The 25,805-nt window shown below is 41.2% G+C and overlaps 1 protein-coding gene across 1 annotated transcript in view; it reads left to right on the forward strand.

The window, feature by feature from the left end:
• The window catches only part of cacna2d3a (calcium channel, voltage-dependent, alpha 2/delta subunit 3a), a 99,099-nt gene that overhangs the window by 16,622 nt on the left and 56,672 nt on the right, over window positions 1-25,805 (forward strand). Inside the window, exons 3-6 of the mRNA XM_062392536.1 lie at window positions 10,216-10,275; window positions 20,045-20,207; window positions 24,133-24,264; window positions 24,680-24,891. Of these exons, the coding sequence (XP_062248520.1) occupies window positions 10,216-10,275; window positions 20,045-20,207; window positions 24,133-24,264; window positions 24,680-24,891 (567 nt within the window). The remainder of the gene's footprint in view (window positions 1-10,215; window positions 10,276-20,044; window positions 20,208-24,132; window positions 24,265-24,679; window positions 24,892-25,805) is intronic.

The following is a 25,805-nucleotide window of genomic DNA, read 5'->3' on the forward strand; positions in this document are numbered from 1 at the left end:
TGAGATTGACCATCAGCCAGCTACGTAAAAAGTTAATCTGCAGCCAGTCCCACATCCAGGCCAGGCCATCAGCAGCCAACAGATGGATGACAAAAAATGATCACAATTTAATGGTCTTTTTGCACTTTAGCCACCCCGCATGGCTAACAATGTAATAAGGTGCAATCAGGGCCGACACGGATAGCAGTGACTCACGTGCAGGACATCAAGCCTTCTTACGAACTTTTCATTACGAAAATCATTCTGGATTGCACTAATTTGAAGGGACAGCATGTTTTCATAGAAAGCTAGGATGAGATGGACCATCAGCTAGAATGAAATGGACCAAACCCATTTGTTTGCATACTTTGGGGTTATTATCCGTGCTGGAGTTTTCAAATCCAAAGGAGAATCAACAGAATCCTTGTGGGATGCAGTAACTGGCAGAGAACTTTTACGTAAATGTGCAGGAATGTGGGAGCAGAGGTGATTGAAATATACAATTTAACACTTTATGTAGTCCTGGGTCCAGTGGACCTGAACATCATATAAGTCATATAAATGTGTAGGGGGGGTGTAAAGTGTAAAGTCACTGAATTTCATCACAGAAAATGAGCCAAGGCCAATGAGTCTCAGGTTGAAAAAAATATTTATTGCATCATTTTTCTTTCAGCAAACATTGAAATGGGTCCCATAGACCCGAACAACATACAAGGGTTAAATACATACATATATATATATATGCAATGTCCTTTTTGGCTTATGTTGTTTATCATTCATGAGACAAAGACCTGAGAGGATTGATTCTGGCTTAGTTTTGTAAAAGTTATTGTGTGTCTTTCACTTTTAGAAATCAGAGCTTATTTGAGATTTTCAGACAACGACTGAAAACGTAAAGGCAGAGCAACACTGCAGATAAGAACGTTTTTTATATCATTGCAATGACTATTATCTCTGTTTAAAACACATTGACCATAGATTTCGTTATCAAGGATATTTTTGTGAAGAGGAAGGAACATATTGGGTTTAGAGTTTTATTTAAAGGTGGGTTTGTCTGTTTTTAAAGAAGAAAGAAGCAGTTATTTACTATCAATCACTGACTTAAAGAGTTTATTCTCAGGGCATTTATTTATTATCAATCACTGGCTTAAAGAGCTTATTCTCAGGGGAAGTTAATATACCTGATATCAGATTTAACTTTGTGCTATTGTTATAAACAAAATAGCGACTAGAAATTCAACCTAAATTGGGCACAAATAACTTAAGGCTGTTACAAACAAAGACTTTGGAAGAGGAAATTACTAATATAATAATTATAAATAATATTGATTATATAATATAGGGAGTTCTTTTTGAAGGAACTAGTGTGAATGAAAGAGTGTGTGTGTGAGAGGAGGAGAAAAAAGAGTCAAGGTCAGCTTGCTGACTGAGACAGAGAGGGAAATTACTGACTGAGAGAGACAGAAAAATAGAAAACTAGACTAGAGGTGATATACGCCTGCCATCTGATGTATGTTGTATGTATGGATGTGTGGGTAAACTTGTAAAGGACTTGCCAAAGAAAGTAAAAGAATGTTGACTGAAGGTTTGAGAGATGAACTAATGACGAGAAAGATAAAGCTGTGTTTAGTTATAAGAAAGATTTATAGGAGTGAGATGTTTCAATTCAGTAATATCTTGCTCTGAGATGGATAATAGAATGTAAAAGTTGAGTGGCAAAGAAAGTAGGGGAAGAGATGTGGGATAGAAAGATTTTGTACATGCACAAGAGGATGAAAGGAGGGAGATAAGAGTGTTTGGGAGTCTGAAAGCCATCTGGACAGAAGCTTTACAGCTTGCAACTGGCGTTGAGATCATAAGGAGGCTTGGGTGTTTGTTTATTTGTTTGTTTGCATGTTTGTTTTTTACTATTGCTACTATTTTACTATTGTTGTTTACTATTGTACCAATTTGTGGTATCAGATATTTCCAATATATCCAATCCATTAGAGGAAAGGGAAAAGGTTTTGGCCTCCAAATTTCTATATAGAATACAATCATTTAAACAGCTTATTTTATTTTTCACCTAACACAGCAGTGATAATAGTAGACACCAGTTTAATACTTCGTAATATAACTTCAAGGATGAGTGATTAACCAAATCACATTAATGTGTCCTTTAAACAAAGAAACTTCAATTATAAACAAGATATGATTGGAAAAAACTAATATGAAACAAGGTTTTTCATCAGTATTGACGTTTATTTATTGAACTTAAGTAGAAATTGAACACAGTCTTGTCAGTCTACTCACGAGCCCCAATGAACAGATACAGTATCTAGAATTGATTTTTGAAGAGAGAAAATCTTTGGAATACAATGAAGGGGAAGAGTTTAGAGAATATGAAGACCATGTTTCTGTCAATTCAGAGTCTGACAGTGAGTTTGGGTTAGAAGAGGATTAGATTGACCATCAGCCAGCTACGTAAAAAGTTAATCCGCAGCCAGTCCCAAATCCAGGCCAGGCCATCAGCAGCCAACATGGATGACAAAAAATGTGACAATTTAATGGTCTTTTTACCCCGCATGGCTACCAATGTAATAAGGTGCAATCAGGGCCGACACGGATAGCAGTGACTCATGTGCAGGACATCAAGCCTTCTTACGAACTTTTCATTACGAAAATCATTCTGGATTGCACTAATTTGGAGGGACAGCATGTTTTCGTAGAAAGCTAAAATGAGATGGACCAAACCCATTTGTTTGCATACTTTGGGGTTATTATTCGTGCTGGAGTTTTCAAATCCAAAGGGGAATCAACAGAATCCTTTTGGGATGCAGTAACTGGCAGAGAACTTTTACGTAAGTGTGTAGGAATGTGGGAGCAGAGGTGATTGAAATATACAATTTAACACTTTATGTAGTCCTGGGTCCAGTGGACCCAGCCATCACATAAGTCATATAAATGTGTAGGGGGGGTGTAAAGTGTAAAGTCACTGAATATATGTTGTTTTATATTAGGGCTGAACGATTAATTACATTTGCGATAAAATCGCGATATGATAAAACGCGATTTTGTAATCACAACGTGCGCGATTAAAACACGTGAAAGAGAGTAGGGCACTGAGCTGCTGTCCTCACCCGCAGTAAGAATGCCGCGGGATCACAAAACTTCTCTGATCAAGAAGATGGCGAAGCAAGCCTGCATCACCTACAGGGTCCTTAAGTCTTTGGCCGACGGGCGGACACACAGAGCGAGCTCATCTCGCCGGTGACCGCGGTGCGGGCGGCGGACCTGAAAATAACTCCCCGGAAAAGCAAGCCGAGCTCCGGGGCGGTGGGGCCCCCTGGTCACATACATGCACATTTGCGAGGCCGAGGTGTTCAGCATGGGGGTGTTCCTGCTGAGGCCCGGCGCCTCCATACCGCTGCACGACCACCCGGACATGAACGGGAATCTACGGAGTTGCTGATCCGCAAGCTGCCCTTCCAGCACATCCAGCTGGCCCGCCACATCCGCGGACAAAGAGCTTAAACTGCTGCTGATCCACTGACTATAACAACGCCGCATAAAATGCAATTCAATGTGGAAGTAATCCAAGTATTCAGAATACGTTACTTAGATTAGTTAATGTAACGGAATACGTTACAGATTATATTTTTGGGTATGTATTCTGTATTCTGTAACAGAATATGTTTTGAAAGTATCTTTCCCAACCCTGGAAATGTTACTGACTTCGGAGCAGTAAGACACTTATAATTTAAAAAATGTTTTTCTCAAGATGTTAAATTTTGCACTGGTTTAAAAAAACTTTACTTTACTCTACAAAAAAGAATATTGTACAGTAAATATATCTAATATTGTGTTGGTTATATTTAAATCATTCTTTACGTTTTTTTGGGGGGAAAGAGGATAAAATGAAAAAATCTTATATTAAATCGCAATATTTTAGGAAAAAAACGCAATCAGATTATTTTGCCAAATCGTTCAGCCCTACTTTATATGTTCATCACAGAAAATGAGCCAAGGCCAATGAGTCTCAGGTTGAAAAAAATATTTATCGCATCATTTTTCTTTTAGCAAACATTGAAAATGGGTCCCACAGACCCAAACAACATACAAGGATTAGAAGCCCAAACACAAGAGAGTCAACGTTGTAGTTAAAAGAAATACGTTTTTAATTAAATGAATTTGGAGAAGGAAAAAAAGGAGAAAAATCCACATGAACTTGGCGACATAAACAGTTTTTTGAAGGAAGAAACAATATATTCTTCCAGTGCTGGGTCTTCCATTTCCAATTCCAAAAGCACACTTAAAACACTGGGCCGCTTTTTGCAGATTTTTTTGAAAATGACTTTGTCAAGGCGTTGCATGATTTTTGGAGTGATCTCAAAATCTTCATCCTCGATTTCGACCCATATTTTTCGACCAGATGCTCGATGATGGCGTTTGGTGATCTTAGAGTGTCCAACACCTTTGCTTTATTAAAGATCCTCGAAACCAGCTTCATAACAATTATCCTGATGGGTAATTTTCTTCCGTCCTCTGTTGACCCTTGCTCTTTGCTGTATTCTTCAGTGGGAATTCAGAAGGGGTCACCTCGCTTTCTGAGCCAGACCCTTGACTATCATCCGAAGACAGGCTGGCCCCACCGATCGAGCCCTCTGACAAAGCTTTTTCTAAAGTATGTGTTATCACCCTGGAAGTGAGAGTTTCTGACTGTGTGTGAAGCCACCTACTCATTTCTCAGAGGAAACACCACAACATGGCAAGGATGTCAGCTGATAGGATAGCACGTGGCGGTAAAACCATTAAGCTTGTGCGCTTTGGTCCTGAGGTGATCTTAGGTCTCATCCTATCAATGTGATTGCTGAGGATATTTTTCAGCTCATTGGTTAATTCGAGGGTTTCACCACTGAAAATACCTTCAATCCATTGAGACACATTCTGCCCCTGCTGTCTCTCACCAACTACTGCTGGAAGCAGAGTGTCAATATCATTCATGACAGACTGCATTGACTGCCTACTTAAAACCTGGTCAAAGGCTGGGTTGTCAGGGCTTTCAAAGTACTTGATATTCAGTCTCTCCACAAGATGACAAATGGACTCAGCGCATGTTTTAATCCTTCCAATCACTTTCTTCAGAGAGGGTGTGCTTTGGGCTGTTTCCAGATCAACTTGGTTTGGCGACATGATTTCATCCACAATCACCTCAGCAACGTCATCTGCAACATTCTTCATCTCCAGAGTGGAGCCAGATTCCAACTGCTCATGGTCGGAAATTTGGTCAGAAGAACATTCGGTGAACTGAGAGACCTCATCCTTAATGATCTCCTGGACAGTTTTGGATGTTGCAGAAAAATAGTTTCTCTGTCTTCTGAGATTGTCTTCGAGGATGAGGATGATGACTGACTGACCTTCTTTCTGCTCTTACAAGGTGCACACTTACATTTCAGATTCCGCATGAGTTCTTTGATCATTTTGCCGGCCTGTTGAATCATACATTGTAGCCTTTCTGGAGGTGTGATACGAGGAATAGTTTGCTTCACACTGTCCACACTCATGGAAAGGACAGAGTTGACACATTCTGCAATCTCTTTAGCAATAAACCTTGTCAACTTGTCTGAGCTGACCAGCTTGACCTCATCTGGAACGTCAAGAGCCTGAACAAAAATCTGAGGAAGTGTGTTGCCAAAAGAGCAAATCACACTGTTCTGAGACACAGGCCCATCAGTGCTCACATGATCCTTTAGGGTGGATTGTGTCTCTAAATAGACAATTTCCAGCAGTTTCTCTCCCAGTATGGTTATTGTGGCCACATCAGGTTTGCCTGCTTTCGAAAGATTCCATTGGTCTGATGTCATGCCTTCCAAATAGGACGTCACAATGGGTAAAATGCTGTCGATGTCCATATTCATGTTTCTGATATTGTTTTCCAATACTTCTGTTATTGGCTTGGAGTTTAAAAATCAGGTTGAATAACCTTGTATTCCTGGGTATAGTAAGTGCTTTCTCGGTTTGACGTAGACTATTTCACCTATCAACTGGAGCAGAGGTCTTCAACAGGGGGTCCGCAACCCCTAGGGGGTCCGCGCAGGTACTGCAGCGGGGTCGCAAAATCTTTGGTTGATTAGACAATTTTTTAAATTTGTATATTTTTTTTTTCGAACCAATTTTTTCCCCACAAATTTAAATGTCTTTAAATACACATTTACATGCATCCAAAATATTTTGAGGCTGATATGACCCCCTTGTGTGCTACCCATCAGGGTCCGACATCTCACTAATGTGGACGTATGTGTGCCATCCACAGATGGCTTAAGGATTCACTGTGTCTTCTACATGCATGTTTAAAAAGAAACATGAATCTGTGAATTACTTTAATAGCTCCGTGTTGTATGCAAGATGTATGTTTATAAATGGCAGTGGCATGGCCACCCTTTACCTTGCACATGTTTAAATTAAAAACATGAATAAATTAACCCTTGTAATATTTGATAAGCTTAGTATTGATTGCTCATAGCAGGATAGCTATGTTTATACAAGGCACTAGACCCAGTTAATATAAAACACAATTTTATACTGTATATATATATATATATATAGAGGGTCCCTGCTCCATCTCTTGCCCAGTTTGGGGGTCCTTGGCCTGAAAAACGTTGAAGACCCCTGAACTAGAGGAAGAAAACAATCCAAAGAGAGAACACACCTAAGAGAACACGCATTAAAGAGTACACACTAAAGGGCGAACTCACTCACCAAATTGAAAGGCATCCAGGACAGCTGACATCACAGGCTGAGACCAGGCTTTCCAAAAAGCCACGCCCCCAAATATTGACTGTTGATGTCACTAGCAGCGGTAGCTACCTTGACATAACACAATGCATGCTGGTTAGAAATTGTATGACTTTTACCAGCTCTGCAAATCATCACCATGTCACATGACCTTAAAATATTGTGGGAGCCAGTTCAGAACGTGCAGTTGTTTACCTTCAGCTGCAGCACCTGGAACCAAAGTCTATGGAACCGGCCCTATGAAACTTTATCCACATGACGTATCGTACTTTATATTCTTACACATTCAGAACAATTTCCTGCTGCTTATTTTTTCCGAAGAGGATGAGATGTCTTTGATCTCTACCTGAGAGCTTTTTATTTACACTTAGAGTGTACATTTTCTTTCATTAAAACCGTTTTGTTGAGGAGATTGTTTGCTTGAAGTTATTAATGATCACGTAGGTGTTTTTTTGGTCCTTTAGATCTATTTTGCCGACTTGTTTTTTTGAAAGTATAAATTAGAGTATAAATAAATTACCTTGTTGAGAATGTCAGCAAACTATACAAGGAAACATTGTCATGTGGAAAATAGCTATGTATGGGGTTATATGAAAGACAATTTATATATGTGTATTCCTAAATCTTTTGTTATAGACAAAACACACGCACAGACACACACACACACACACACACATTTACACTGGGGGGGTAAATGATGGAAGATAAAGTAGGGGACAAATGAGAAAACACAAGAGCGGATGTTTGGATGCTCAGGTAAAAAGCAAGGGAAAGGAAATAAGTGACGAAGAGACAACACAGGATGAGGCCTTAGGAAGAACTGGAGAGGTGAGTTGAGATGGAAAAGCAAAGGCTCAGCGTGAGCGAGGTCACGTCCTGCTCTCATCCCTCCTCCTCTAACCTCTCCCTCCATCCATCTTTCTCTTCCCATTTTTCCTTTTGCCTCTGCATGAATAATTGAGAAAAGTGACGTGTGGAGGCTCATGTAGTCTCAGCAAGAGAGAGAGAGAGAGAGAGAGAGAGAGAGAGAGAGAGAGAGAGGAAAAAAACCTCTGAGGTGGAGGAATACCACAGGTGTGTGTGTGTGTGAGGGGGGAAATAAAGAGAGCAATTCAGATAAAATTGCCAGAAACCTAAGTGTTGATTCAAGTGTTTCCTCTTCTGGTGAACAACCTAGTGAAATCGCACAAGGTTTAACACACACACGGACACACACACACAAACACACACAAACACACACACCCACACACCCTAACCTGAACTATATTTTACCCTAGCCCTAAAATCAAGTCTTAACTTGCACTAGCATTAGAAAAATTGAGGACCATCCAAATTGTCCTCAGTCAGTAAGGTCTATGCTCAGTACAAATACACGCACACACACACATAAACACACACTCACTAGCATGCATGCTCTCTCACAGGCACCGTGGACGAACCTGAATAAATGTATACATGAATCAATAGTCAAATAGAACCAGGTGTGTTGGTATGGTGAAGAAAATGATTGGCCATGCTCTAGATTACAGTGTTGGCTTTCCAAAACAGCCTGCGTGCAGACACACAGTAGCTGCACAACAGACACACACACACACACAGAGCTGTGCTGAAATAAGGTGACTGATTGCAGTAGTTTCACGACTAAAGCCATTTGAATGGAAATGTGAAGTGGAAGTGAAAACTCAAAGCCACCGGGACCAGCTGTGAATGACGGAGATGACCTGCTATGAGAACATACAATATACATCACAGCTGGAAGTAGAAAGAAGTTCTTGTGTACTTGCCCTTCGCCCCAACCGATTTTTATTTGTGTCGCTTTTGTGCAAATGTGCCGGAAGAATGCGTTGTCGAAATTAAGAAAATAGTTGAATCAAGAGATTGACTTGCTTCATCACCAAATAATAGAGCATTATATTTAACAACAGATGATGTTGATTTGTCACAAAATATGTAATGTCCATATATATTGTCATTATACACCAATGTGCTGTTCTGTTCCCCTAGTTTCAGATGTTTGCCTTCTCTAAAGAAAACAAACTTCCCAGGATTGACTCATCACAGACTTCCTCCAAAATCATCTGCCTCCATACTAATGGCACTCTGAGATTCTCGGATAAAGAGTGCCTTACAAATAAAATGTATTATTATTTTTTATTATTATTAAACCTTTCAGCCACCACGCTAGTTACACTCGTAAAAGAAAAAAAAGGAATTGTGTAGCCTCTGAATTAACAGCCCTGAATACACTGCCTCAGTGACGCAATTTAAAAAGATCTATGTACAGGAATATGTGTGTATACGGTATGTGACCAAGTCTTGTGTACTTGTGTGGGAATCCTTACAAGCAGTGAAAACAAATCTCCCTGGAAGGCAACACGACTCGCTCGCTGTCTCACGCACATATGCACAAACTCCCACATATGCACACACACACACACACTCACACTCACTAGTCCTTGAATGAATAATCAATAAGAGAAGCATTAAAACATGACTCAACAGCAAGTGACTCATCAAGTAAAAGTGCCAAACATCCATCTGCTCTGTCTCAGTACTGAGGGATTCCTGCTTGTCTGTTGGCTGAAGAATTAATAATGTAACAAAATATCTTTTGACACAATAATTACACCCGTCACTCCTCACTATGTCTATCTTTATGTACAGTCTATGAGGATGACATGTGCTTCTTAAGCTTAAACCCATAGTGTTAATATTGGATTCCGATTCAAATTATGTTGTGAGGTGTCTTTCCCCTGGTTGCCACTGCACAAAGGAATCATGGGAGAAGTGCAGCATACATTTCTTCTTCATTGTCTTTCGTTGGAGAATGACATGACATCATGTTGTCTGCGTTCGAAAAAAAACTGTTTTCCAACAATGATTGTTCCCTGAGAGAGAGAGAGAGAGAAAGAGAGAGAGAGAGAGAGAGAAGTAGAGAGTGAATGATAGAGGTAGAGGTAGAGAGACTGAGAGCGATAGAGAGTTGACTTGAACACACAGATACCCCCGGTAGCCTGCAGGCACACACAGCAGACGGTAGCAGCAAGAGGGTGCTGATAGAGTATCTCTGTTTGTGTGTGTGTGTGTGTGTGTGTGTGTGTGTGTGTGTGTGTGTGTGTGTGTACATGCGTGTCGTTGAGTGCACGTGTAACACTGCATGAAGCGATGATGGAGATTGCTGTGGTGGTGTCCAAAGAACCCGAGGCACTCATTACCTTTACTGCTGAACCATTTAGGAAAATAGTCTCTCTTCACAAGATGGCCAAAAGCCTGTGTGCTTGTCAGTCTGTCTGCTCTCTGTGTCCTCGGGGCTCCAAAGCTTTGGGGTAAAGCCAGCTGTAAAAACGACTCTCTGTATAGATGTGTCTGCTGCGCCTGTTATTTTCTTGACCCGCTCAATTCGCTTTGGTGCTAAGGCTGTGCTATCTCTCTGCCCCCCCCCCCCCCCCGCCCCCCCTGTAGAGACTGGTGGAGGCAGCGGAGGAAGCCCACCTGCAGCACGAGGAGGATCCAGACCTACAGGTGCGTGTGCTTTGTGTTCTGACCATTCTAATAACTGGTCTGTTTCCTGTTCTTGCAAGATCATTTATTAAATTGCACTACAATTTCCGAGAGAAACCAGTGCTTCTGGGATCAGATGTCAGTGAGAAATAGGTTGGAAATAGAAGTCGCCCCTTCATGGTTGAAAGTTGCCAAAAACCAGTCAAGTTGCAGTTTATTTGCATGTCTGCAAAGACTTTTAAAACTTGCAAAGAAGTTGAATGAAATTAATAAAATGTGATCTAATTAGTTCATAGCTGAGTCCGAGTGAAAAAAAGTGTTTCCTGAAATTACAGCAACCTTGACTTTTAATCCTTGAGACCAAGTGAACAGTGCTATTGGCAGACAGAGATATTATACGTATTTAGATTGTCTTCAGAGTAAAGGTAACTCATCGTTGTATATCCAGAATCGACACCGTGACCAATTTTCAGTCTAAATTATAAATTATCAATAATTTCTGGTATTTTATTAGTGTTATATTCCTGCTCAAAAAACTCAACCCATTCTAAACTGTTCCCAGGGAGTTCCACCCTCAGTTTAGAAGACTTCCAAGTGCATTCAGCTAATCATATCTGCAAATGCACCCCCCAACTCAGCCTGTGCTCTCATGGTTCTGCCTCAAATCCATTTGAGAAGCTTTAATTTTTAGAGTGCAGCTTCGTATTGCTCACACACACGTATTGCAAACACACACACATGTGTGTGTGTTTGTGTGTGAGAGAGAGAGAGAGGGGGAAGAGAAAGAATAGTGTGTGGTTGTGTGCACTTGCCTGGGTTTGCTGCTCATCGAACCCAACTCAGAACAGAGTTTATCGAAGTGGGAGGAGCAACAACAGTAACTTGACTTTTAAAGAGGAAATATGACGCTAAGCCGACTTGCGGCTAAACTACTTTTAAACTCTGTGGTGTGTGTTATGTGTGCCGGTGGCGCTGAGTATGTGTTTACTCTGTCAGCTCTTTAAGACATTACGGTGAATGCCCTGTGGTTTTCTGCTGCCATGGATAATTAAAGAGGATCAATTATTGAACTTCACCACCGTCTGCTGTCCAGCTCTGAATCTCTCTCTCGCAGCACTTTTCTTTCTTTTTTTATTTTGTTCGGTCACACGCTTGATTCCCCACGACTTTTGCTTCTTTTACACATTAACCTTTAGCACCGCATCCAGCATAACCTGCTACCGGTGGGCCTATTCGGTTTGTATGGTCACATTTATTATTTAATGGAGGTAACTAGAGTTCAACAGAAAATGTATTCATAGTTTAATTTATCCTTAAAGCAAAATCTCAAGACGTTGAGGTCTGTTTCCAGCTTTGCTAATGGGAGGATATGCTGCTTTTAGTTTCTTCACACTGGCGATAGTTGTGGTCTTAGGCTTTTTATATTCATGGTGTCAGTCTCATCCCAATTTGGCCCAAATGTTCACCTGGACGCAAGGACTGAAGTGATTGGAGGTCAAAGGTCACCTTGACCTCACAAATTTACTATTTAGCCATAACCCAAGAATTCATCCAACAACAATGTCTAATAAGAGACAAGGATGGAGGTGATATCATTTAATGTGTCTCAAAATGTCAAAGGTCAACTTCACTGTGGCTAAAAAAACTCTATTTAACAACAACACTCAGGAACAGAAGGGAAATCGTGGCCAAATTTCCCACAACTTGAATGATCCCATTTATTCATATTCAGGGTATTGATATCTATGAGTATGTGCAATTGGCTCAGCTTGATTGAATCTATGGTGACTTCTGGGCCATTTGGAGTTATATGCCGTTTACTGTGCATTGTACTTCTAGTTTCAGTTTTGTATCATTGTAAATTGAATATGTATTTTACAAAACAAGACAGTTTCAACTGTAGGACTGGGAATCTTCCTGAGTATTGTTTCACATAGCATTTAATCGAGAAAATGGAGATACTTAATGATGAAAATAAACATTAATACTCGTAGATAGGAACAGATAAAGTGGTGTTCCGTGTAAGAAAATATGAATTAGTATCTATAATCAGCAGATTAACAGATTTTCACTGAAACGGATGCCTCCCAAATTTTTTTTTAAAAGAGGATTTTTCCAACTTCACTTTCTACTGCCTGCCACCCTCTGCGTTCGAACAGCATTCTGGAAAAGGTATCACGTATTCTCATGTACCTGTTGATTCAGCCAGTGATATCGGCCTGAAAAGAAAATTGCAACATTTCATTGCAAAATTAATTGCTAGCGTTGTGTGTGTGTGTGTGTGTGTGTGTGTGTGTGTGTGTGTGTGTGCATGTGTGTGAGTGTGTGTGCGTGCTTGAGGGGCAGTGACACTGTGTGGGCTCACAGTGTCGCTTTATGCCAGTAATTGCTTTACAGCGATGAGATGAGCCCGGCAAAGCGTCCCTCTGTTTCAGCTTTAATGACACAGCTACGGAGCTGATGGACAGTAAAGAGCTTATAGTGTAGCTTAAAGTTCCACAGTGTGGAGGACAGAGTGATGTCCCATTATCAAGCATAAATACATTTGTTCAACAACATATGTATTGTAAATGTAAGGGTACAAAAATATGGGATTAGCAAAAAAAGGACGGGATTGGGATAGACGGACAGAAAGAAAAAGTAGGACGTCTGAACACAGATCAGTTTTTCCTTTAGTTTTTCATTGACCATATTCCTTTTAGCATCACAAACCTATATCTCCTTAACTGTGGGTCCCTCAGTGACACTATGACAAAATGTTTTGTGAAATTATAAGTACCACTTTACTGGCATAGCAAGTCTTCCTCAGCGGTTTTATTTTTACAAAAAATGTCCCTAAAAGCCCCAGCTGTGCTTCATCATCTCCAACTTTATCATCACCCTCTTCTTCTTCGTTTTCACCACTGCTGCTTCTAACACCACCCGGCTGGTGGATCGGCAGGGTGGAGTCATGGCAGGGTAGAGTCTTGTTATAGTCAAAATTGATGTAATTTAACAAGTAAAATGAGAATTAATATTGTGAGGGATTGGATCAAATATAATACGCTCCATGTTGTTTCGTGAGTCCTGTCACAAATGAGTAGGAATAATAACAACTACACTATTGTTCTGCATCTATGTAAGTATGTCCTTGTTGGTGTGTGTGCTTAAATGAGTGAGTGAGTATGTGTGTTTGTTTCTTGGTGTTTATCCTTAGTTAAGCAGCTTTCTCTGCACCTCTTAATGTCGCAGCCATTCATTTCGTATTGCTAATTTCGTTTTGAATTGGCGGAGCGTAAAATTAAATATTTGAGCCTTCGTTAGTCGCGATCACAAACAAGCGACACGTGAATATGCATGTACATTTGTGTGTCTGCACCTGTGTGTTTGCGTGCGCAGCTCCGATGGTGGTATTTCTAATAGAGCTTTTTACTGCACAACATGGTGAATAGATGGCAATTATCACCAGCTGCGCTAAAAATACCACATCCACGCTGTAGGGTGAAACCTCCTCCATCACTATTCGAGGTTTATTATAAAATGTTTGTGTGTGCGTGTGTGTGTTTTTTTTTTTTTTGCCATTGGATACATATTTGGCTGGCAGCGGTTTGATAGGAATTTCCTTATCTCTCCTTTCCAGAGCTCCTCTGCTTCCATGTGAAATTGGCACGGTAATCTGCTGCGATTTTCCTCCCTCGCTCTTTTACCCGCAGTGCTCATGAACTGTAAATAGGAAATCAGAGAGCAGCCTCCTATGCCCTCTGCAGCCAGTAAAATCCCTCCTTGGAGGCTGGAGACAAACAGCCAATTGCCAAACCCGATGCTTACTGAAAACGTAGCCCCAGTCTGCTGGGAGCAGTGGGAGAGAAGTGCTTAATCCTCTCTCTCTCTCTCTCTCTCTCTCTCTCTCTCTCCCCCCCGTCCCTTTTGTTCTACACTCCTGTCCATAGGGTTTTACCATAGAGTGCAGAGAGGTGGCCACATGCTTGATAGTTTGCCAATGTGCTTGTATTACGAATGGCAAAAAAAAAGTATTTTTGCTGTCCAGTCGCCTGCATGGCCAGGGATGTGAATTCAGGGTTTTTAAGCGGTTTAGTCAAGAGTTGGCCTTGACTTCCCAACATGTATTGCACAAATAAACCACACACACATACACACACTTACAGACACACTGCTTCCTCTCACCCACCCACTGTCGACTCCAGACACAACGATTTTCAAGTTACAGTCGTCCACAAAACTCAGAACCAGGAGTTCAGAGAGGTTCCTCATAAAACCTGGGATCAATCACAAAAATGTTCATACACCATTAAAATACTCAACTCATTAAATTTGTCATCATCATAGGAAACAACACTGAGGATGAACGTTGTGGCTGTTGAGGAGAATACCCTGTTCAAATGTGGGACAAGTCCATTGAACAAATCTTTGAATAAGAATCAGTTTCAGAATAAACGAGTGATCCCACCTGCTGCAGCTGAAATTGCTTCAAGCTTTTGTTTTTGCAACAGGTAATATTATTATTATTATTATTATTATCAGGTCTGTCAGTGCCTGTCAGTGCTCGGGCCCTAATAATTATTTGAATTTGACATATTCTTATACACTGTACAGACTAACTTATATATTTATTTCACCAATCTATAGCATAAAGACTCATCAAATCCATAGTATTTGGAAGTCTGAAAAAAATGTATGTTTTCCAGATTATTTTAGATTCATTTAAAAATCATACATGAACTCTTCAAGCATTAAACCTCAAAGAAAACAAATTCAATTTCAACCAGAGCTGTAATGCTACTTGCCATGCAGCTACGAATTAAAGCTTAACACTGTTTTCTATAAATCACATTGAGAGAACAACTTAAAAGATGTCGGTTCCTCTTCAGCTGGACTTTCTGAGGGAAACCCCCATTCTATTTTTCCCTGGGATATTGTACAACAAAAATGATATCAAAATAAAAGATGCCTTTATATTGCTTTAGGATTTGTACGTATTGTTAACATTTGATTTTAGGAGGTTTTCTGTGTTACACACACAGACACACGACAAAGTAAATTCTCGGTTACCTGATACAAGAGAATTTGTGTCCACTTGAATATTGAATATGAATATTTTTTGAAGACGGAGAAAAGAAGCTTTTGTGTTATTTATTCAGAGTGATTGTGCACAAGGTATAAGATGCACAAAGAGGATTTTTATGCACATCACACTCAGGGAACCCTCACTTGGTCTCTCCTCCAAGTTATTTACTCACTCTGCTGTCTTGTTTACTCACTCACCTATATCCATGGCCCCCCTGGTTGTTTTCAAGTCTCATTTCCACACTCTGGGACTTTCCACATTTACACTGGGGAGATGAAAAGACTTACAGATACAATAAATGCAACAAAAGCCAAAATTAATACATTGTAGTTAAACTCAATATAGTTAGAGGCGGAAAATGACAAGATAATTTATATTTTAGCCAAATTGATGCCTCTCTAATATGTTATTTAATATGTTTATTTATACATATCAAACTCAATGCAGCAATGCCAAAAATCACAAATGTTTTTGCTCTTCTGGCTCACATTTTGAAACGAGCACGGGAGTGTGCTCCCCCTCCACTAACCCTCCTCATCCTCACCCTCCATGTCGGCCCCACACTGAGTGAGTAGGTGCTGATAGTACATGTGCGATCTCTCAGCGTAATGCACTCCAGCGTTAAAGATCAGGTTGTTAACACCATGATCAGGGACTGCATTAGTGGCACTGGGCGCTCCTTCACTGTAATGCTGGAACGGCATAATTGACTCACTCAACATATACACACACACACACACACACACTCAAATGCACGCACATCTCAACCACGGCTGTACACACACAAATCAAATGGTGCTCGGGTTCATGCCTGGATACACACAACACACAAACACGTACACATGCTCACACACTATGCCCCTAACTCAGCTCACACACCCACACACACTCCCACACTGTTGAAACTCTGATGGGTGCAATTTTAATCCAAATTAAAGCCCACATGCTGTGAATTTAAAGAAGTCTATTAGCAGACTCATTAACCATTGTTTGTTTTACTTTTTAAACTTTAGTTTATAGTCCCTGTGTTGAAAGGACTAATGCCTCTGATGGTGTTTTATCTCTTCTCTGGCTTTTCTCTCACTGTCCTTCAAGGAGCTTACATCTGCTCAACTTAAATTGTTCCGACAAATTGAGCCATTAATAACTGTTGTTTTCTGTCTTGGATTTTGAGAATGTACAAGCTAGGTTATTTGTGTGTGTGTGGGTGTGTGTGTGTGGGTGTTTTGGGGGGGCAACCTTCTCAGGACCAGAAAACGTTATAGCCCAGTGTTGATGATGCAAAAACTAATTTCTGAGGTCTGGTTAAGCTAAGGGGTAGGGTTTGTATTTGTCATGGTTAAGGTTAGGGCAACGTGTTGGTTAAGCACACAAGTCAATGCAGAGTCCTAATGGATACCTGTGCAAACCTGTGTGCAAAATAAATATGCTTGCATATGTTTTCACATGTTTTAAAACAATCACTTCGCTAATTTACTACCTTTGTTGGGGGGAAATGCTTTGGGTGTAGAGATCTACCCATTTTCTTATTGTACCTAACAACCATACGGATAGACGTGAGCTTTAGACCGAGACAGCTTCACAGTTGGCACAGATACAGCTGATAGTAGCTGAAACTTTGCCAATGAGAACTGTATGTATGAGAGAGCCCATGGTAGACAGAGGGTGGTGGGAAACCTTGGGAGAACTGCACACAGCCCGTGAACAATGCATAGAAGGAAAGAAGCTCAGCCAGAGAAGCAATGGGATAAATCAGGTCGGGAGGGGAAGATAGAACAGGTACTAACTAGACAATGGCAGAAAGAGAACAGAGTGAAGACGCAATGGGGTCTTGTCCTCTGCAGGTGCGGTGTATCATGTGTCACAATGTGTGCCTCTGTGTGTTGCTGTCTGTATGCCCACATTATGTGCAATGTTTTTCAAGGATCCAAGTTTTTTGTCAGTGAGCAGGTCAGACAACATCGGATTCAAGACCTGAAGAGAAAGTTTTACAGTTTCTCCATTTTGTCTTGCTACACAATTCCTGCAATCTCAACAGATTTATTCTCCTAGCTTGTGTCAGTGGCAACTGTTTTTCTATTGTTAAATCTAAGGAGACTTAATGTCCTGGTTTACTTGAATTGTGTCAACGTCAAGTTGAAACTCATCTTAATCAGGGTACTGTTGTCAGAGTGTTGTTTTTAGAATTTAGGACGCTTTTGACAAATCACTACATTTTACCTTCAACTATAAAGGTCAATGCATCGATGCCCTCTTACTTAATAACAGGAACAATGTGCAAGAGCAGGTGATCCCGCCAAGTGTCCCTGACATGGTTGTACAGTTGGGGGTCCCTCAAGGCACTTTTTTAGGACCAAATTTATTTAGTGTATATAAAAGTGATCCTACCCATTCATGCCAAGATGTTAGCATGGTAATGTGTGATACTGTGAATTTGGATTAACTAGCAAAGGCATGCTTGACCATATCAAGAATTCATCCTGACAAATACGTTTACATTATATTATCATTCACTCAAATCTGCATTTTTAAATATTATATATATTACTAGGGTCACCAGTAGTGTTACATTTAGTCTGAATGATTTTTTGAAATTTGTCCTCATGTGCTTCACAGCTTTTTGTACATACCATGATTATCCCCATCTGTCTTATTGCATAACAACTTGGTCACAGGCAGTTGTGACTACATTCAAACTTGCGCCATAAACAAGAGCTGAAAGTCTTATGGAAATCATGAAGGAATGGATTGTCTGAAGAAAAAAAAAAACAGTGAAAGACAAGAGACATTTAGTCATTCTTTGGAAAGTAATTTAAAATTTCATGTCCACAAAGGGATATGCTGAGCCAAGTAAAAGAGTGGAGGGGAAATATCGGCAGAGGTATGCAACACCCTGCTCCCTCACCTTGAATTGGCAGTGTTCCCCTTGATAAAAGCGCTAATAAGCCTAATCAGGCCTGATTAATTACACTGATAGGCGCTGCATTTGCCAACCTAATTGATGGCTTTATCTGCGTTTTGCACTAGGCTGAGGGGATGATGGTTTTCCTCAGGAGGAGCCGGAAAGATTTAGCCCAAATGAAGGTTACTGGTGCGAGAATAGAGAGACGGTAGGGTAGAGGTATCGATTGAAGAATACCGTGGAAAGAGTCAGGTTAAGTAAGTGTAAGGACAGAAAAACATGTTTGAGGTTTACCGGCTTTTTACATATCCGCAAGGTATGTTGACTTTAACGATGTGCACGGTTTTTCCAGCACAAATAGTCCATCTCTTTACACCTGCAGTCTTTTCAGACTCGCACTGCAAGCCTCAGACGTCAAAGTCCCAAAAAGTGTCTGTCCCTCTGTGAATGATGACAAATGTACCGAGGCTTTGTACAGGACTCTTGAGAATGGCAATTCATTCTTTTCAGAGGCCCTTTCAAACCTTATCTCTTTGTCATTACAAGAGAAATCACTTTTGGCCTTGTGCCGTATAATCAGCACTATTCACCTCCAGTAGGAATTTGAAGCAGTGTTGCTGCCGTTCCCATCAGCAGTGAGAAAAGTCAAAAATGTATTTTTATTTAGGGAATAATAGAATTAGTTTCATTAAAATATATATATTTATCTTTGTCCAGTTTGTTAAACAGGCCTACGATCTATTCATTATCACTTCGTTGTTATTATTTCATTGTGGTGAAGACACATATATTTTAGAGCTCAGGTGCGATTGAAATAAGTTTGAAATGAAAAAAAGTTTTAGGCCAGGCTTATAAAAGTGGGTTCACAGCCTTTACTTAATCAATAGCTATTTCATACGTTGGTAAATAGGTTACAATATTGTGATGCATCATAGGAAAGTCAGTGGTTTATTTGTAGAGCCCACGCTAACGGTTTGCCTCATAGGACAAGATGCAGCATTTTTCCGTCCTAAATCCTAGATATAGATATAGAGTTTGATTTTCAGGCAATTTATGTTTAATATAGAAAAATAAAAATGTAGGAATCTGTGTAGGAATTCTGTTAATGTCAAATGCCTGTTTTTCTAAGACTGAAGTCCACACGATGAACTTACAGTAAGATAACTCATATCTACTCCACTGGTTTCAGTGTGTATTGACTTAGTTTGTATGTCTAATTTTAATGTAGATGTATGTGTAGTTATTTTACATGTGAGCAGACAAAAGTACAAATGGGATTTTGGACTGAAATGGCAAAGTCTCTTTTCAATCACAGGAGCATCTTTATCTGTTTGTTGTCTTTTGTTTGGCATCAGCGTCAGGCTTTGTAGGATGTGCCCCTGTGTGGTATCTCAGACTTCAGAGCTTCTGGGACGCAGGGAGCCATGTGCTCTATATTTATCTAGCGCCATGTTTTATTAATAGTCTCCCCAGTATGCGCAGCACTAAAAATACAGCGGAGCAAGAGCACCACGTTCTGCATCTGCAGCTCGGAAGGGAGTGCATGGAGGCTGAGGAGAGATTTGCCTGTTCAGCAGCTTTCCACTGTAGCAACATGCATACATGAGATGATCCATGGATTCAGGTTACCTCATTATACAAGCTGCTCTCTGACTCATCACTAAGGTGACTCAGTCATCCTGTATAGTAATAACACAAGTTGAATATGCTGAAACTGAGATACACAACCCTTATTGAGGTGTTTGTTCTGGTATTGTGTGTTTGTTTGTTGTTTAATCTCACCTTTGTTACCTTCTCTTCATATATTTTCTCCTCATTTCCAGTATGAATACTTCAATGCAGTGCTGATCAATGAGGTGGATGAGGAGGGGAACAGCGTAGAGCTCGGAGGGGAATTCATCCTGCAACCCAATGACCACTTTAACAACCTGTCAGTCAACCTCAGCCTCAGCACGGTCCAGGTGCCCACCAACATGTACAACAAAGGTACGTCCAGCAACAATGGTGTTAGAAATACAAATGTGCAGAAAAGGTTTGACACCATGACAATATCATTGAGATCCTCTGAAATGCACATAGCTCAGTACAGTAGTGAGTGTGGGTGTTGGTGCACATGGATGTGCGCCTGTGTCAGGAGGAGGATTTGAGTTCATTAACTCTAACTCTGCGGATCATCTCTACCACACAGTGACTTAATTAGCAGTTAAATAATCGGATATTCTGCTGATTTACCATCCACTCAAGTCCGACCAATCAAGTCACGGCCTCGTGCAATGCTCAGCGGACAGAGTGAATGTCATGTCGGCTTAGCCCAGCTGGAGAGAGCGAGGGAGAGCAAAAGGAGGAGAGAGTAAATGAGAAAGAAAGTAGGTTAATTACGGCTGTGTGGAAAAAGGAGAAATGCAAGAGAGTGCGAGTGACGGGAGGAGAGTGAATAAAACGGAGAGGAATTGAATGAAAGTGCTCGGAGAGTGAGGTTAGCGGGCCGGCCGAGCGGCACAGGGAGAGGAAGAGTCGTTTTGATTTGATTCAGGCAAATGAGCAGAAATGCACGTCAGAGAGAGAGTGCACAGATATGCACTCTCTCTCCCACACACACACACACATGCATGGTCGAAGATCACTTTTGGGGACATTACATAGACTTGCATTGGTGGCAGTGCTGACAATTATCTCCAAACGCAGCCAATAAGAACTTCAGGGAGATTTGATCTGCAGGTTGGGTTTGTACACAGGATTGTGCAGTAGTTACATAGCCGGGACAACAGGGAGTGTGTTTGTGTACTCTCACTGTGCAGAACGGGTGTGAGAGACATCGTTTGGGGCAAAGAAATGATTCTGTAAACATTTCTTTAAAGCATGGGGAACCTTTTCATTTACTGTTAATTATTTTGTATTGGAATTAATCTGCAAAGGTTTGCCCATGTAGTACCACAGAACGGCTGCTGATAGCATTTGAATGACAAATCCGAGCTCTTATATTTGAAATTGCTGCAAAACTAATGTGTAGTCAATACTGTGTAGTTGCCTTCAGACGAGAAGTAAGTATGGGTGGTTTTGCAATAGGTGTTGGTCAAATGATGAGCATTAATCAATGGATGTAAATACTGCCCCAAACAGTGGTCATGACGAAATTCTACAACCCCATGAGCAAACAGGAAGTCAACCTCGTTAATAGAAAGTGATCTACCAATAATCTACACTTGCCATGGTGGAGGCTCCGACAGAAACACTGCTCAGTCCCTTTGAAACAAATTACCAAACCGCATCGTCTTATTGCATTGAGAAAAGCTGCAGCAGCGCGGGAACCCTCCAATCAAATTGTGTCCATGCAAATATTCGAGTGAAGGTGGGAGCCAATCAAATCACGTATTCTACGTACAAGCAAATACAGGTTCTGCCTGATATCAAATGTGAAAGCGAGCCTGGAGATGAGAGGCCAGTGGTCATCCAGCGCACTCCTCTGGGTGGAGCGCTGTTCATTGGAAGCCTCCTGTGTCAACACTCTGCTCTCGCTGATATGAACAGAGCGCCAACTACATCACCGTCATCTGAAGCTTTTCTTTATGCTGCCGAGGTGTTGGCTTTAGCCTTTGCACTTCATAAATGGTTCGGTGGCAGCAGTGATGAATCGGAGCTTGAGTCCATGATAGCAGAAAGCTTTGTGCCCCCTGAGATTAATCACAGGAGGAATGCACCTCATCAAACATCCATCTTCCAAACTTCCATCCTAACCAAAACGCCAGCGCCGACTATCAGGCTTTATGAGGCTACATGACAGGATCATGTACCACGGCTGCTTTGAACCCACGCTCACATTAATGGCAGGTCGATACCCTCTAATGTCCGTATACGGTACTTACATTTATAGTCTCTGACATGAAGTGTTCAATACTCCACATGAGCACACGCACTCACTCATACACACAAACCCACGTTGCTCCTCACCTCTCTCCTATTTCTACTCCTCTTGTTAAAACCATTCCCCCCATAATCACCGTAAGTAACCAAATAAAGATGGATTCAGCTTAGATCGCTCGGAGTGGTGCAGTGGGAAATCAAGACACTTCTACTTTTTAATCTGAGAACATGGCTGTGTGTGTGTGTGCGTGTGTCTGTGTGTTAATGCAATGATATGTGAATCATTCGAGCTCCTTTGATAAGTTTAAATTAAGGACTGCATTAGTTGAGATGAATTTAAATGACAGCTTAGGGGGAAAGCTGGGCTCGTACCTTCTCCCTCCTCACGATGAGTCGAGATTGTAATAGACACTCAAACTGCACCAGAAGTGACTGTATCAATGTGTAAATGGAGCCTGGATCAGATCCAGCCTCCTTTAGACTTCACTCCGTGGAGGTGGATAGGTGTTTACTATCAGGAGGGGCCTGCAGGGCGCTAACTTCCAGAAGACTAATTCAATCATGGCTTATTGGCATGACTGTTGACAGCAGAACAATGTTGCCAGTATAGGAGATGATGGGAAATCTGTTATCTCCTTTTCTTTCTCCCTGTCCATTAGGTGCTTCTCTGTCTGTCTGTCTGTGAGTGATTTTCTGCCTGCGTTTCCCGTCTGCCCTCCTGGATTCCCTTTTTTTTTTTATATCTCTCGTAAAGGCTTTTGTGTATCCGTCTCGCTGTGTGATTGTCTGTCGGCTCATCCCTTTCTGCTTCCATCTTCCCTTCCGCGCTCCTGAGCCAAGAAAAATGGTGGTTGTAAGCAGCTGTAATAAGCTTGGCCGTCTGGTTGTGAAACAGTTATACTCATTTGTCTCATAGTCTGTGAAAGGAGAAACAACCTCAAATGATTGGATATGCTCCACCATCTATGACAGTCAGGTTGGAGAGAATAAAAAAAAAAAGCTAAACGTAGAATATTGCGCACAGACTCACACTGTATGTTTCAATACTGCCCTACAAAGGCAGAGAGAAGTAACTACAGGCACACTGGAGTATATAAAAAATTTAAATGGTTGGCTGACCGACTGTGTAATGGACACAGAGCTTCTAATGCCTTTGTTTTATAACTTTTTTCTATTAAATGACAATCTCAAAGAAGACTTGCCCCAACACACAGGGGTTAAATTGGACAGGAGGTTGCCGGAGCTGAGCTGTGCAAAGCAAGACATCAAACATCCATTCAGGGCAGGAGGAGTCAAACTAAAACCAGCGGCTGATCAGTTGTGGACAGTCTGCCGCGACATGAGGGTCATTTGTGATGATATGACAAACAGGAATAAATCGACGGATCCGATATATCAAGTATTACTCCTATCTTACCTGTGCATGATGGTTACCTCACTGAGCTGCTGCAGCTCTCAGGGATGTGTTTCCACAAGCTGCTCCGACCATACAGCCTTCCTGAGTTCACCTCAGATAAGGCCGTCAATAACAACAATCATACATGAACTGAATTACCAACATGTGAGTTCATTGTATCATCACAATGGAATTATTATCACATCAGTTGGTTCAATTAAATATAAAATTAGTTTAGTCTTAGTGGGACCAACTGTGGTGGAGCTATAGTGTTTAAGCTCCATCTTTTATCGATTGCAAATAATAAGGCTGTTTTCACTTGATGCAAACTAGATTTTCTAAAGTCTGAGCTGATACATGTCAGTTTTGGCAGAATATTCTGCAGTCTTTCTTATTTTCTTTTATCTCTCTTATTCATTTTCTGTCTCCTCATCTTGTCCCCAACATTTTCCTCAATCTCTGTGTAATGAATCAGCCCTGATAGTGATCTGTGGAGGCGCGGTGTGTGAAATGATATGACTGGATGAGCGGCCACTAGAGAAAACCTGTTTCAACCTCCCGGACTGTACAAAGCTGCATTCAAATAGTGCCTCTTGTCTCCTCTTCACACTTGTCTTTCACCCTGCACATTTTGTCTCTTTTTTTCTCTTTTAGATTCTGCTATTGTCAACGGTGTGTTCTGGTCTGAGGCCTTGAATAAAGTGTTCGTGGATAACTTTGAGAGAGACCCATCGCTCATATGGCAGTACTTTGGCAGTGCTAAAGGATTTTTCAGGCAATATCCAGGTGAGTGGATGGGTAGTAGGTGTGCGTGTGTGTTAGTGTGTGTTTGGGTAGGTGTTTGTGATGGCCCATTTTTATTATTCTAAAGCAATTTCTACTCTAAAGTTTAGCTGACTGTGTTCTGTGAATACATGGGAAAAGTTTCCAGAAAGAAATGTTGCTGTTGAATTTTTCAGTGCTATGAGCTATTGCCTCTATTTAACTGGGCCACCAGCATGAATCTCAAATTTCTATCTGCCTGGCTTGATACCACTAAAATGTAAAGAGTAAGAGAACAAATATTATTGAATGAAACCTCCTGGCCACCTTTCTGTCCAGGTTCTACAATGATATTGTTTATGTTTTTCCTTCTTTGCAAATAATGCAACTTCAGCCCTGTTGAAATTGATTGTCTCTGACTTGCATGATGCTCTCAAAGGAATCAAGTGGAAGCCAGACGAACACGGGGTCATTGCTTTCGACTGCCGTAACCGGAAGTGGTACATCCAGGCTGCCACCTCCCCGAAAGACGTGGTGATCCTGGTGGATGTGAGCGGCAGCATGAAAGGCCTCAGGCTGACCATTGCCCGACAGACGGTCTCCTCCATCCTGGACACTCTTGGAGATGATGATTTTTTCAACATCATTGCTGTGAGTCCACACAGATGTGCACACACACAGCTGTAAGGGAGGGGGGGTTCTGTAGAGTCAGAGATGCACAAACACAAACACACACGCACACAAACACAGGCCCACATCCTCTCCCCCTCAGATCAGTGCCAACACTGGAACAAATCAGCTTTCTCTTCTGTCACGCTCACAACCAATTAGCAGTTCGACTGAATGAAGATTTGAATTGCAAAAGAGACAGTTATGATTGGATCCCGCCTCAGGCACCCAAACCATTGTTATCGCATCTCAGTCTGATGAAACTCCATTCCTGTGTATGTGTGAGTGTGTGCGAGCCGTCGTGCACTCACACGTGTGTGTGTCTGATGCTATTTTACATCAAAAACTTAGCGAGTCACTTTGCCAGCCTCCGTTCTCTTCCTCCAGAGAACAAAGTCTTCATTATCACTCGATATCCTAATCATGTTATTTTGAAAATTGCTCTTTTGAAAAATGGCGAAAAAGAGGATTTAGACAATCAGGCGGAAACATATTGTTTTCCCCGAACCCTTGAAAGGGTTGTCACGTTAGCTCCTAATCCATTTGCTCTCCTGCCTTTTAATTTGTGTGCTACTTTTGCTCCATGTTACCTTGGAGGACTGTTGTAGGGGGGGTTGGGGATTTCGTGTCTGCAGTGTCAGTGTTTGTTTCATGCTGAAGTACACACACGCACACACACACACACACACGCTCACTCACTCACAAAGACAGAGAGATGACAGACAGATGTAAATGTACCTACACAGATTAGGGGAGAATTGTGGCTTTGGAAGAACACACTCTCATTCTCGTTCAATGGCTTTGAAGTCTGAATTATACTTTTGCATGAATGGTGAGTGCTATCACAGTAAAGCAGCCTCTGAGCACAATGTGAAGTGTGTGCAAAGTGTGCACAT

Source organism: Platichthys flesus, chromosome 7 (assembly GCF_949316205.1).
Source record: "Platichthys flesus chromosome 7, fPlaFle2.1, whole genome shotgun sequence".
In the NCBI taxonomy this organism is placed as follows: domain Eukaryota; kingdom Metazoa; phylum Chordata; class Actinopteri; order Pleuronectiformes; family Pleuronectidae; genus Platichthys; species Platichthys flesus.